The sequence below is a fragment of the Acanthaster planci genome, linkage group LG11 (assembly GCF_054643075.1).
Source record: "Acanthaster planci isolate LZ-2023a linkage group LG11, COTS_SCS, whole genome shotgun sequence".
Classification (NCBI taxonomy): domain Eukaryota; kingdom Metazoa; phylum Echinodermata; class Asteroidea; order Valvatida; family Acanthasteridae; genus Acanthaster; species Acanthaster planci.
This window is the reverse complement of record NC_141787.1, coordinates 4,502,633-4,515,550: the sequence shown is the minus strand read 5'-3', so window position 1 is coordinate 4,515,550 and position 12,918 is coordinate 4,502,633. Positions and strand designations below refer to the sequence as shown.

At 41.6% G+C, this 12,918-nt stretch overlaps 1 protein-coding gene across 2 annotated transcripts in view; it reads left to right on the top strand.

Annotated features, from left to right (window-relative positions):
• The window catches only part of LOC110981566 (uncharacterized), a 28,443-nt gene that overhangs the window by 1,418 nt on the left and 14,107 nt on the right, over positions 1-12,918 (top strand). Inside the window, exons 2-8 of one of the 2 annotated variants that reach the window (XM_022239214.2) lie at positions 2,053-2,204; positions 4,577-4,806; positions 5,608-5,955; positions 6,133-6,269; positions 7,448-7,525; positions 8,506-8,687; positions 9,051-9,132. In XM_022239214.2, coding sequence (XP_022094906.2) covers positions 2,065-2,204; positions 4,577-4,806; positions 5,608-5,955; positions 6,133-6,269; positions 7,448-7,525; positions 8,506-8,687; positions 9,051-9,132 — 1,197 coding nt within the window. In that variant the 5' untranslated portion in view covers positions 2,053-2,064. Of the gene's footprint in view, positions 1-2,052; positions 2,205-4,576; positions 4,807-5,607; positions 5,956-6,132; positions 6,270-7,444; positions 7,526-8,505; positions 8,688-9,050; positions 9,133-12,918 lie in introns of both variants that reach the window. The other variant, XM_022239212.2, reaches the window with a different exon arrangement.

The following is a 12,918-nucleotide window of genomic DNA, read 5'->3' as shown; positions in this document are numbered from 1 at the left end:
GTTTTTTAAAATAAGGCTGTTGCAGTATGAGAGTTAATAACGGTGATTAACCATCATGATCTTTTGGGCCTTAACTTAAAACCGGACAGATTACATATCTTTCAGATTTATTGACATTTTGAAATGGCACATTGTAAGGGGATTCATCGCTCGATAACCAGACAGAGCTCCAGCGTGACCATAAACTACAACGTCCCAAAAAGAGCCAGTGATTTCTTCACCAAAAAAAGTTGAGAAAAAAAAAACGCACTTACATGTACATGTATGATTACAGAGGACTCCAAAAATACTACATGTACATGTACATGTGAAAGTTTCCTGCTGCTTGATGTGAGGCAAATTGAAGTAGGCTTTCCTGAAGCTGAGGGTGTTAAAAATATGCAACAAGCAAGTTCAAAGAGGGGTTAAAAATATGCAACAAGCAAGTTCAAAGAGGGGGTTAAAAATATGCAACAAGCAAGTTCAAAGAGGGGGTAAAAATATGCAACAAGCAAGTTCAAAGAGGGGGCATCTCCTTTTCCCTCAAAAAATCCTGTATGAATTAGGCTGACTCTCCTGGCGATTTTCTACAGTTCAACGCAAGTCGAAACCACACACACATCTAAAGGTCAGCTCGTTACTGCCGATTACAAATTCCGTCTCACTTAAATGATATTTTTTGTTACAAGTAAAAAATGAAAGGCCGATCAACAGCCTAATTTGTGTGGGATCACTACTTACCGCATGTGCGCCAGCACTCTGCCTCTACATATTCTGTGTTCCTGATCTACATGTATAGTGTCGCTCTTGCCTGTGCATCACAATCATCAAGCTTGCAAAGTAATCATCTTTTTCATTCTTCATTCATCAAGATAAGTTATTGTTTCTTTTAATGAAAATCACATCTGTACAATATTGTGTATTTGTATATCTTTAATCAATACAAATCTACAAACAAATTAAACACTGGATGACCATTATTCCCATTACAAGCACCCTGCATACTTGGCTATGCTGACCAAAGTTATTCTTAAAATACAGCAGGTTGTTTTGCAAAAGTCATATTTATAAACCCAAATGTAAAGCTGAACAAAAATATGAGCAATTTAGGGGTTACCAATAAGGGGCTTGCCAGTCAGTCTGAAGCCCCCAACCTGACAAAAAACGGACCTACAGTTTTGATATATGCAGTGAGGTTATAGCTGGCTACCATTTGTGGCCTCTGTGTAGCAGACATGTAACAGACCTTTCCTGGAATTTGCACGTGTAGTGTGTGCATGCAGCTTGGATTCCTGTACGTGCGTGCACTCTGCAACTTGAGAATGGATGAATTACGTCTACAAGCGTGAAAAACTGTAGCAACATGTCTGAGTGTATTTTCCTCATTTTGAAGTCCATAGTTCTTTCTGAAATTCCTAACCCCCCCTCAGTCGTATAGAGAAGGACATAAAGAACATGGAAACATAAAATTAGTTTCTTCAACAATGGACACCAAGAAAAAATTGGTAGAAACTTTTTGGTCGTGCTGTACAGAAGTCTCAGAACCTGGATGTCAGTTGTAGTGATATAGAGACTGTCGGCCAACCTGGGCTAGCCTACTTACATATACTATCCCAGGTCATGCAGGTAGCACCAGTCACACATAGGGTTTTGAATGGTTCTCTTTTGACATTTGTCCATGCTGTTGCCATCACAGCCCTACTTGTGTGCAGGACGCTAACACCTGAAATCCTAACTAGAATTATCACAAACTTTGAATCCTAATAGACCTATCTTCCAAAAGACATTTTTACTCACACTGGTGCATATGTATTCTTCAGAGTTGGGACTTTCATACCATCAATGTCACCCTTAAGCTCACTAAAATCCTGTATTTTCCAATGTTTCAAATATGCACTTGTAGTAGTCAGGCATAGTTGATGGACAACATCATAGTGCAACCTGATATTCCTGTGAGGGAAAGTTATTGCAGTGCACAATATGACACAGCTGTGCTTCTTTGTTCTGCTTACCTACTGAGGTTAAATCAGGAATTAATCTTGTTATTGACGGGAGCATCTTTTTTCTCTGTAGTCCTGAGTCCACATGATGTACTGGCAGCAGGAACAGAGACAGCAGCAAGGATTGCATGGCCGATCCAGCATGCAACAAATGTCACCTGGATGGGGGCCATCACCAGGCATCAGTAACAGACCAAGTCTCTTAGACATGAGTGGCAATCTCAGGTATGTACATATGCATGTGGGAAAAAAGGTTGTCTTAACTCTTTCATAGGGCCTCCTAACTTAACGTAGGGCCAAAGTCAGCATCTGGAAATTGACCTTCCAATTTTGCCTTAACCACTTCCTGCCGGGGACTCCGGATCCGGACACGTATGCATTATATGCGTGGCTGGCGTCTCCGAACTCGGACAAAGGGAACAGGGCCTTGTAACAACAGACCGTAGTCGGAACAAAAGACCAGGCTGCTGGGCATTACCGGCATTTTTTCACTCTCAAAAGTGGAGATAATCTTGCCTTGTTTTGAAACAGTATACCGCGGTTTGGGGGGCATTTAGAGCGAGTGGATTACCACCTGGGACAAAAGTGCTCCACCACTGCAGCGATGAGCCACACAAAACCGTTGCACGCTAATCTGGCCCCTGTTGAAAAGAGGTCAGCAGCACACTGGGCCAGGTTCGTGAACAAAAGAATATTACGTGACACCACAAAATCTGGGCTCTTTTTACAACGTGTACTTCATGGCGCCACTTATCCCGCATTTAATGTATATGTGTGCCTGATGTGTGTGCTCGTACCGTACTGTACTGAACTACACATGCAATATAATCCCACCAAATCACAGCAACTTCGATTCCCCCATGATCTGTGGGCCTCGCGCTGCGCTTAACTAGGACAAGAAACTGGGCGCGAGTTCGTTTTGCCAAACATTTAGTTTTTGTTGTGAAGCCGCCAGCGTTCCGCACGGGGCCGGTGTCTGATCTGATCCACGCTGCGAGCTCGCTGCGTGCATGGTGCCGGAGGGGGCGGGTTGTGTGGCCATTGTTATGCATGATTTCACAAGACGTTTCCATTCGCAAAAATTGCACATCAATTTCATGTTTGGCTCGCTTTTCTTGCAAAATGTATTGCATTTTGCGATGCGAATCCAGCTACATGTATTTCCATCACTGAGTGAAGATCCCCCACTGCATGTAGTTTTGGAGTCTGGTCTGACGCTGTCTAGCAGTCATGATTTTAATATACATGTTGTTTAGAATTGTTCTCTTGTTAAGCAAAGAGAAAAAATCCACAACGAATTACCTTAACCCTAACAGTCCTCAATCCTTCACCTGTTGGAGGATTGAGGACTGTTAGGGTTAATCAATGTAAAAATACCTACAGTTAACAGTTGTTGAGAATAATAGACAATTCACACCACCATTCACAAATTCGTTAGGTGATCACGACAGGAAACTGACAGACAATGTCCGTATGTCGCATGGCAAGTGTGCTCGATGCATCTACATGAAGAGGGGCAAGGGATAAACCTTGTGCTGCAGCAGGAAATCTTGTGGAAACACACTCGCTTCAAGTATGAGCAATACAACCTCAAATCAAATTCATGAATACAGAAAATACATAGACAAGAGATCACGTTCTGTGAATTAACTTGCAGAAATCTTCTTGCGACAAGGGTTTTTTTCAACGTGCAGCTGTAGAGGTTCTGTGTGCGTACGGGGTAGTACAACGACGCTATTTTGACTGGAATGCATGGACTTGTTGCCGTGTTACCATCGTGCTATCTTTGGCAATGGCACAGCTAGGCTAGAACCAGTGCAGCCTTGCTTCAATGCATTGAGTATTATTGGACATGTGTTTTCACCATCGCGATAGTGAAATGCAAAAGGAACTTGTGAAAATAACACAAATTTCTTTTTGAAAATTGAGAATGTTGCAGGCAAACAAATTCAAGCGTTTTGACGTGAAACAAGTTGTTGAGAGGTCTTTTGTGAAGACAGAAAAGACAGGATGGTTTTTCTTTAGTTTACAGTTTTTCAAATTTGTTTTTCTATCTTGCAGATAACAATTTTGTGGTTGCGCCACAAAATTAAGATTCTGTTTCCAAAAAAATCAGGAAAGAGAAGCAGAACTAGTCAGGCTGGCCTTCCAGCTGTTTTGGTAGAGAATTTCAACTGACGCAAATGGGCATGCATGCATGGTGGGCCTCATCGATTTCATTACATGTACTCAACCCAGACTCAAATTTTCCCAAGGGCCAGTGCGGTGAATTTCCTGCCGGCTCTGAGGGCCACTAAGAGATTGAAGTTAATTTTGACCTGTGCAATATGTATGTACAGCTATAGCAAGCTGTGTATTAATGCAGCACATGATGTGGAAAGGCTGTTAAAATGTTTCTTCCAATAATTGCTTGATATTTCATGGAGCTAGAATGAACATCGTTTTAGTGGTGGCTTTTCAAAAATCGAGTTGTTTGATTTTAAGACTGATTTTAGATTCTGGTCATACTTGTACAGAGCCACCTACTTGCACCTGTCAGTTTGAAATTGCTTTCATTGGCATTCGCAGATAAGAAATGAAAACTGATTTCTCTACAGGAATGACCCCAGCCTAAGAAGCCCTTCATTTGGATCCAACCATGGTCCTAGCCTGGGGTCCAGCCGTGGCGGTGGTCTCCTACCCAGTCCTTCTGCAGGTATGCGAACCCATCACGACATGCTCGGTCAGTTGGACAATGACATTGATGAGTTAGTGGCAGCCAAAGTACGCCTACAACAAGCCATGCTGTCTGCAGCTGCTAATGATGGCAGAGCTGATCGCCAGCAAGGTTTGTACATGAGATGTCCAGGTTGTCTTGCAGTAGAGTCGATATGATCTGACAAAAATGATAAGTCATCAGGTGTCATTTACCTGTCAAGATGTACAACTTGCTGTGCATAACCTGTTCAGTGTGGTAACTCACCAGCCTTTCATCAAACAACATTTTTTCAAATATGTTCACATTAACTTCTCACAGTTTATCAACCGGTGAATTTCTGCTACTTTCCAACTGTACCAGCTCGAATTGGCCAGTTTCAATGACCATGTACATGCATATTCCAGGAATTTAAACCGTCCCAAATTACTACAATTGAAAATAGTTTTAAACACAGAAAGGGTTACGATCTGCTACTTTGTGATAACAACATCCAAAGTTCTGTTAGTCAGAGTAGTTGTACAGAGCCAGCATCTGCTGTAGCTCAGTAAAAACTGAATTTCTGGCTACTGATGCCAGAGATATAAAAATAAAATGACCAATGTAGAAATTCTCTTCAACAAAGTGAGTGTTGTCACTTGGCTGCCATTAAAAGTACATTTAACATATTCAAGTAAAGAAGACTACCTGTGCTTCCATTGTTTTGGAGTTTAGTTTGAAAAACAGATTATTGCCTGAACATTGCATCCTTGTACATGTAGGTCATCTGGACAAGAATGAAGTCTATATTGCTTGATTCAGTTAAGTCCTGCGGTTATTCCATGCCAAGCAATCTGGATATCAGACAGTCAAAGCTTTGGATGTAGAAGTTGATACTCAATCAGGTACAAAGTCTGACTCATTAATAATGTGGTATCTGTTCGTAATGTGCAGGATTTCAGCATCCCTCCCGACCCAGTATGAACCAGCAACGACAGCCGAGGCAACAGCAGCAGTATCCACAGCAGGACCGACGCCGTAACTCCTCGGGGGGACCCATGGGAAGGAACATTGGGGGCGGGGCCAGATCGGGGGGTGGATTGAGAGATGGAGTAGGAAGGACTGGAGGCCGGGGGCGGGTTGCGGGGGGCGGAGCTAGTGGCAGAGGAGGGAAAGGGGGACCAGGGATGGGAAACAGAGATCACCGTAGCGGAGGTCGAGGTGAGGACAGAGAGCAGAATATGCAAAGGAAGAGGAGTAACTCGGAGATCTATGATCCAGCCAAACCAACTGATGATGAGGGTAAGCAAGTTGCTGAAAGGTAATTTAAAGACCATTCCCAGCATCTGAAATGAAAGCTCTAGACTTCAAAACTAACATGATATAACTGTGTTGCTACGTTGAAACACAGTCATATGTGTGACAGTCACAGTGTTGCAGAAAAGTTGTAAGTTGGCCTTGTAAACTTTTTCACTACAGTCACCAGTATTGGTCGGCCAGTTGATGACCTGCAGGTGACCATCCGTCAGCAGTCCAAGGGTAGGGCAGTCACAGATGAAGGAGGTCCAGCAAGGAAGAAACCTATGCAGAGCCCGAGAACAAGCACCAATCCCACGGTGGGTACCCACTCTCACACAATCAATGTATTTCTTTTCACATTTACGAACCTCCAACATTTGGTCTTGCAGGACATGTAGGGGCAGTAGAGCTCAGCTACTGTTACTTTGCACAGAGCTTTGTGGCCATGTGTTTGAGTATTGAGCGTGCACCATGGTTTACTGTGCTGTGGTAGATATTAGTAGATTCTTGATGCTTTAAGCAGAACCCTCTAGCCCACGTTGGCTAGAAACCCTGCCAGATACATCAAATTTGCATCATTGGTAGGCGCTTGCGTGCCCAGTGTGACAAGATCTAACAGGTCAACTCTCTCCAAGGCCAAACAGCCTGGGAGTCTGTGGTTACCAGTTACCTCAAGATCTAACAGGTCAACTCTCTCCAAGGCCAAACAACCTGAGAGTCTGTGGTTACCAGTCACCAAAAGATCCAACTGTGGCATTGTTTGGCAATGGTACTAGCTCCCATTGTCTCAAGATGGCCAGTTTGTTGGCTGCTGTTGTTTGCCCAGTGCATCAAAGTGTATCATACTTGTTCACCTGATGCACTGGGCTGCATCTGGCAGGGTTAGGGTTGAAGAGAGACATATCACAAAGTGTTAGGGTTTAGTCCTAAATAAACTATTAACCTTGTGGAAATCGTTACAAATTCATAGTTCCAAGGGGAGCATAGCACAAGTAACAGGCTGATGCAATGTAGCAATGCAACGTCTTTCCATTTTGTGGCCCAAATTGACATTGACAGAGAACTCAAATGAGATTCAGGCCAATTTGCAGCTCTTACAAGAAAATAATGAGAGATAGGATATTGAAATACTCTAACTTCTTCAGCGGAATAAAATGTCTGCCGGCAGAACAGTCGACCCATTGAACGTCCATGTCTAATGGACCCATGTTGTTGGAGCAGAAGCTTCATCCGGCAGAATAGCAAATGTTCCCACAAGGATTTGATTATACTGACCTGTGGCATATATATAAACATTGGGCACCCTGGTACACCTGCAGGTAGTATTCAGTTATTCATTTAATTGATCATGGCAGGACACACTGGTAAGTTACTTGTCTTAGTCCTCATGAATATGCAAGAGAGTGCTGTCAACAGTATTTGTTCACAGAGGTCATGAGAATATAGAAGTCATCGTGTAGGCTTATTGTCTCTACCATTGTGTTTCATACAGCAGGCTAACATAGACATGGAAGCTGAGAAAAACAGCACCTGGTTTTGTCATGTCTGCAGCATAACTTGTCGCGATATCAAGGTAGGTCCATTACCATGACCGCATTGTTGGTCATAGATACAGGGTTCGCACGCCTCCTAGAAAACCCGGAAAATCCGGTATTTTTTTTCGCAAGGGTGTATGAACCCTGTAGATAAGAACTGGATGTATGTAAGTATATTAGAAATCAGAAATAGGGAGATCACTAATTTAACTACCCTGTTCAAGAGACATATAGGCACGGTTACATTGATTGCTGTTGATAAAATGGCACTTTAATAAATGTGCTGCACTGAGAACCGTTCACAGAAAGCAGTACTGAAGGAGCAATCATGTACATGTCTGAAAGCACACAAAATGTCAAGCAGGTATTTTGGAAAACGATCACAACTAGCAAGATGTTTATGGAAAATTTCTGTGAGTCAAGTAACGAGTACGTGCCAGTGTCTATGTGCACATTTTTTCTGTTTGGTGGTTTTTGAGCTCATATCTCCTGACCTGTAGCGATTATCATGCAAGATTTTCCATACCAGAGTTGCCAGTATTGCATGTTATACACTCCTACATGTACTTGGCAGCCATGATCTACTTGGCTACCTGTGGACACACCTGCACAGCCACATTAGATATGATTTATTTCCCACTAAGATATAGACCACGCAATGTTTTGGCTGTTGTCCCATCATGAGTGCAATTTTTCTCAACTTTTGAGTTATCATGAGTACTAATGAATGTTTCTTTTATTTGAAACAAATTGTTAATGTTTGGTAAAAGTTGAAAGAAAATGTTGGAGCCAAGGGGGATGTTTAGTCATAATAATGATAATGTCATTTCTATTTCGCAAAATCCATAAAATGTTGTAATGCGCATTACAGCTCATTACATTAAAATGAAGGGTGTATGGTAACATTAATGCTACTTCCAAATGTTCAGTCTGGGGGTGTTTGTTGTAGCAGCATTCTGTTGTATTGGGAAAATTCAAGTTGAGATGCGCCTTTTGTCACTTGTGTTGCCACCGTCAGGCCTACCAGACTCACATGACAGGCAAGAAGCACCTTGATGCTATGGACAAGATCCGTGAGGTAGCAACATTCCAGAGTGACCAGGCTAAAGCCCGTCTCCAAGCTCAGAACTACCTGCGCAAACTGGAGAACAGTGGAGGCAGTGGAGGTCGTGGTGGGGAAGGTCGCAGTGGGGATCAAAGGTTGGTAAATCAGTTGGCTCTGTGATCCTATCTGCTTCAAAGCAAGGGTTGCGAGGCTTTTAGTATCTGTAATCTCTGTTCCCAAGAATTCTCTGAATAGAGAAGAGTCTTTACAGTCTTTGTTCTCTCTCTCAGAGAATGCGTAACAGCGATGAAAATCACTATCTTCAAGTGGCTGTTTGTAACCATAGCTAAACTTAACAACGCTTTTTCATTCTTGTGTTGTGTGTATCTCTCTAGTATGCATCTATAAACTTCCATTCATGTATTTGAAAATCAGTTTGCAAAAGCAATTCATTGTGAGAATTTCCTGTGCTTTTTGTCAACTGAGTTACTGAGTTGTTGGGTTTCTTGTGTTCGTAGGTCAAGGCAGCGTTACTGCCGAGACTGCCATCAATACTTCAGAGGAGACCGCTTTGATCACGTCAGGAGTGACGCACACAAAGTAAGATTGCAAAGCAAAGATCAGAAGCTTTCAGTTTCAGCTGTGAAATATGACAAGCACTAACAGCTGACTGACATAAATTCTTCCAGAGAAGATGACAGTGAGAATTATAAAATAGTTAATCTGGCTATGAAAGTTGTACGTCAGGAAGGCCTTCAGCATTGGCAGAAGGATTGTATCAATTGTTGCACATGAATTTGCTCTGATCTGTCCTCTTGGCAAGTAAATACATCGTATGTAGGCATATTTGTGGATGTGAAACTAAGAGATGGAGATACATGGCCAAAGTCTGAGATTGTCCAGTTGATCAGTCAGGTGCCCTGAATTGACTACCACATACCATGTAGCATATGACTGCATGGAGGTTCAATGCACAGTACATACTCAAGGTTCTAAATAAAGTTCAACTGATCGGATTAGACATCAAATCAGGCTGATATTCATTTATTGGCAAAACACCAGATCAGTAAAAATTGACTGTCCTTGCTGGTACATGTATGGATGTTTGGCGAAACATCAAATCAGTAAAAATTGACTGTCGTTGCTGGTACATGTATGGATGTTTGGCGAAACATCAAATCAGTAAAAATTGACTGTCGTTGCTGGTACATGTATGGATGTTTGGCAAAACATCAAATCAGTAAAAATTGACTGTCCTTGCTGGTACATGTATGGATGTTTGGCAAAACATCACATCAATAAAAATTGACTGTCCTTGCTGGTACACGTATGGATGTTTGGCAAAATATCAGATCCTTAAAAATTGACTGTCCTTGCTGGTACACGTGTGGATGTTTGGCAAAATATCAGATCCGTAAAAATTGACTGTCCTTGCTGGTACACGTATGGATGTTTGGACAAAATATCAGATCCGTAAAAATTGACTGTCCTTGCTGGTACACGTATGGATGTTTGGCAAAACATCAGATCCTTAAAAATTGACTGTCCTTGCTGGTACACGTGTGGATGTTTGGCAAAACATCAAATCAGTAAAAATTGACTGTCCTTTCTGGTACACGTGTGGATGTTTGGCAAAGCATCAAATCAGTAAAAATTGACTGTCCTTGCTGGTACACGTATGGATGTTTGGCAAAACATCAAATCAGTAAAAATTGACTGTCCTTGCTGGTACACGTATGGATGTTTGGCAAAATATCAGATCCTTAAAAATTGACTGTCCTTGCTGGTACACGTGTGGATGTTTGGCAAAACATCAAATCAGTAAAAATTGACTGTCCTTGCTGGTACACGTATGGATGTTTGGCAAAACATCAAATCAGTAAAAATTGACTGTCCTTGCTGGTACACGTATGGATGTTTGGCAAAATATCAGATCCTTAAAAATTGACTGTCTTTGCTGGTACACGTATGGATGTTTGGCAAAACATCAAATCAGTAAAAATTGACTGTCCTTGCTGGTACACGTATGGATGTTTGGCAAAACATCAAATCCTTAAAAATTGACTGTCCTTGCTGGTACACGTGTGGATGTTTGGCAAAACATCAGATCCTTAAAAATTGACTGACCTTGCTGGTACACGTGTGGATGTTTGGCAAAACATCAGATCCTTAAAAATTGACTGTCCTTGCTGGTACACATGTGGATGTTTGGCAAAACATCAAATCCTTAAAAATTGACTGTCCTTGCTGGTACACGTGTGGATGTTTGGCAAAACATCAAATCCTTAAAAATTGACTGTCCTTGCTGGTACACGTGTGGATGTTTGGCAAAACATCAAATCAGTAAAAATTGACTGTCCTTGCTGGTACACGTGTGGATGTTTGGCAAAACATCAAATCAGTAAAAATTGACTGTCCTTGCTGGTACACGTGTGGATGTTTGGCAAAACATCAAATCAGTAAAAATTGACTGTCCTTGCTGGTACACGTATGGATGTTTGGCAAAACATCAAATCAGTAAAAATTGACTGTCCTTGCTGGTACACGTATGGATGTTTGGCAAAACATCAAATCCTTAAAAATTGACTGTCCTTGCTGGTACACGTGTGGATGTTTGGCAAAACATCAGATCCTTAAAAATTGACTGACCTTGCTGGTACACGTGTGGATGTTTGGCAAAACATCAGATCCTTAAAAATTGACTGTCCTTGCTGGTACACATGTGGATGTTTGGCAAAACATCAAATCCTTAAAAATTGACTGTCCTTGCTGGTACACGTGTGGATGTTTGGCAAAACATCAAATCCTTAAAAATTGACTGTCCTTGCTGGTACACGTGTGGATGTTTGGCAAAACATCAAATCAGTAAAAATTGACTGTCCTTGCTGGTACACGTGTGGATGTTTGGCAAAACATCAAATCAGTAAAAATTGACTGTCCTTGCTGGTACACGTGTGGATGTTTGGCAAAACATCAAATCAGTAAAAATTGACTGTCCTTGCTGGTACACGTATGGATGTTTGGCAAAACATCAAATCAGTAAAAATTGACTGTCCTTGCTGGTACACGTATGGATGTTTGGCAAAACATCAAATCAGTAAAAATTGACTGTCCTTGCTGGTACACGTATGGATGTTTGGCAAAACATCAAATCCTTAAAAATTGACTGTCCTTGCTGGTACACGTGTGGATGTTTGGCAAAACATCAAATCCTTAAAAATTGACTGTCCTTGCTGGTACACGTGTGGATGTTTGGCAAAACATCAAATCCTTAAAAATTGACTGTCCTTGCTGGTACACGTGTGGATGTTTGGCAAAACATCAAATCAGTAAAAATTGACTGTCCTTGCTGGTACACGTGTGGATGTTTGGCAAAACATCAAATCAGTAAAAATTGACTGTCCTTGCTGGTACACGTGTGGATGTTTGGCAAAACATCAAATCAGTAAAAATTGACTGTCTTTGCTGGTACACGTGTGGATGTTTGGCAAAATATCAGATCCTTAAAAATTGACTGTCCTTGCTGGTACACGTATGGATGTTTGGCAAAACATCAAATCAGTAAAAATTGACTGTCCTTGCTGGTACATGTATGGATGTTTGGCAAAACATCAAATCAGTAAAAATTGACTGTCTTTGCTGGTACACGTGTGGATGTTTGGCAAAATATCAGATCCTTAAAAATTGACTGTCCTTGCTGATACACGTATGGATGTTTGGCAAAACATCAAATCAGTAAAAATTGACTGTCCTTGCTGGTACATGTATGGATGTTTGGCAAAATATCAAATCAGTAAAAATTGTAGTCAGTAAGAAGTTGACCTCAAGTCTTATTTTTGTATTTTCTCTATTCATAAATTTGATTTACGGTTGTATTGCTCAAGTGCTCGTACTCCAAGCACTGTTTCCACAAAATTTCCTGCCGCAGCATGAGGTTTATCACCAGCCCTTCCAAATGCATCACACACACTTACAACGTGATATGCGGACATTGTTCACCAGGTATTTTACACTGATTATAGCTATGCCAGAACCAAAGAATCCCTTCCTAATTCTGATACAAAGACACCCCAAATAAGTTCTCGCTTCTCAAAGGTCCAACTGACCGCCTAACACTGAATTATTGATATTGGTGCTAAAAGGACTAGGGCACCTGATACTGAGATTGTGCACTTACACTTTGTACATTATGCAAGACATAGCTATCCAATCACACTATCCCCTCGTGACGTCGTGCTTCCTCAGCAACCATCTTGCATGTGGATGGCCGCGTCACAGGGGGGAGTAAACTCAGACAATCTGTCAATCATGTTCATGCAGCTGGTGTCGAACATCAAAAGATGGACAAAACAAATAATGTCTCTCCATGACACAGTTTATGTTGGA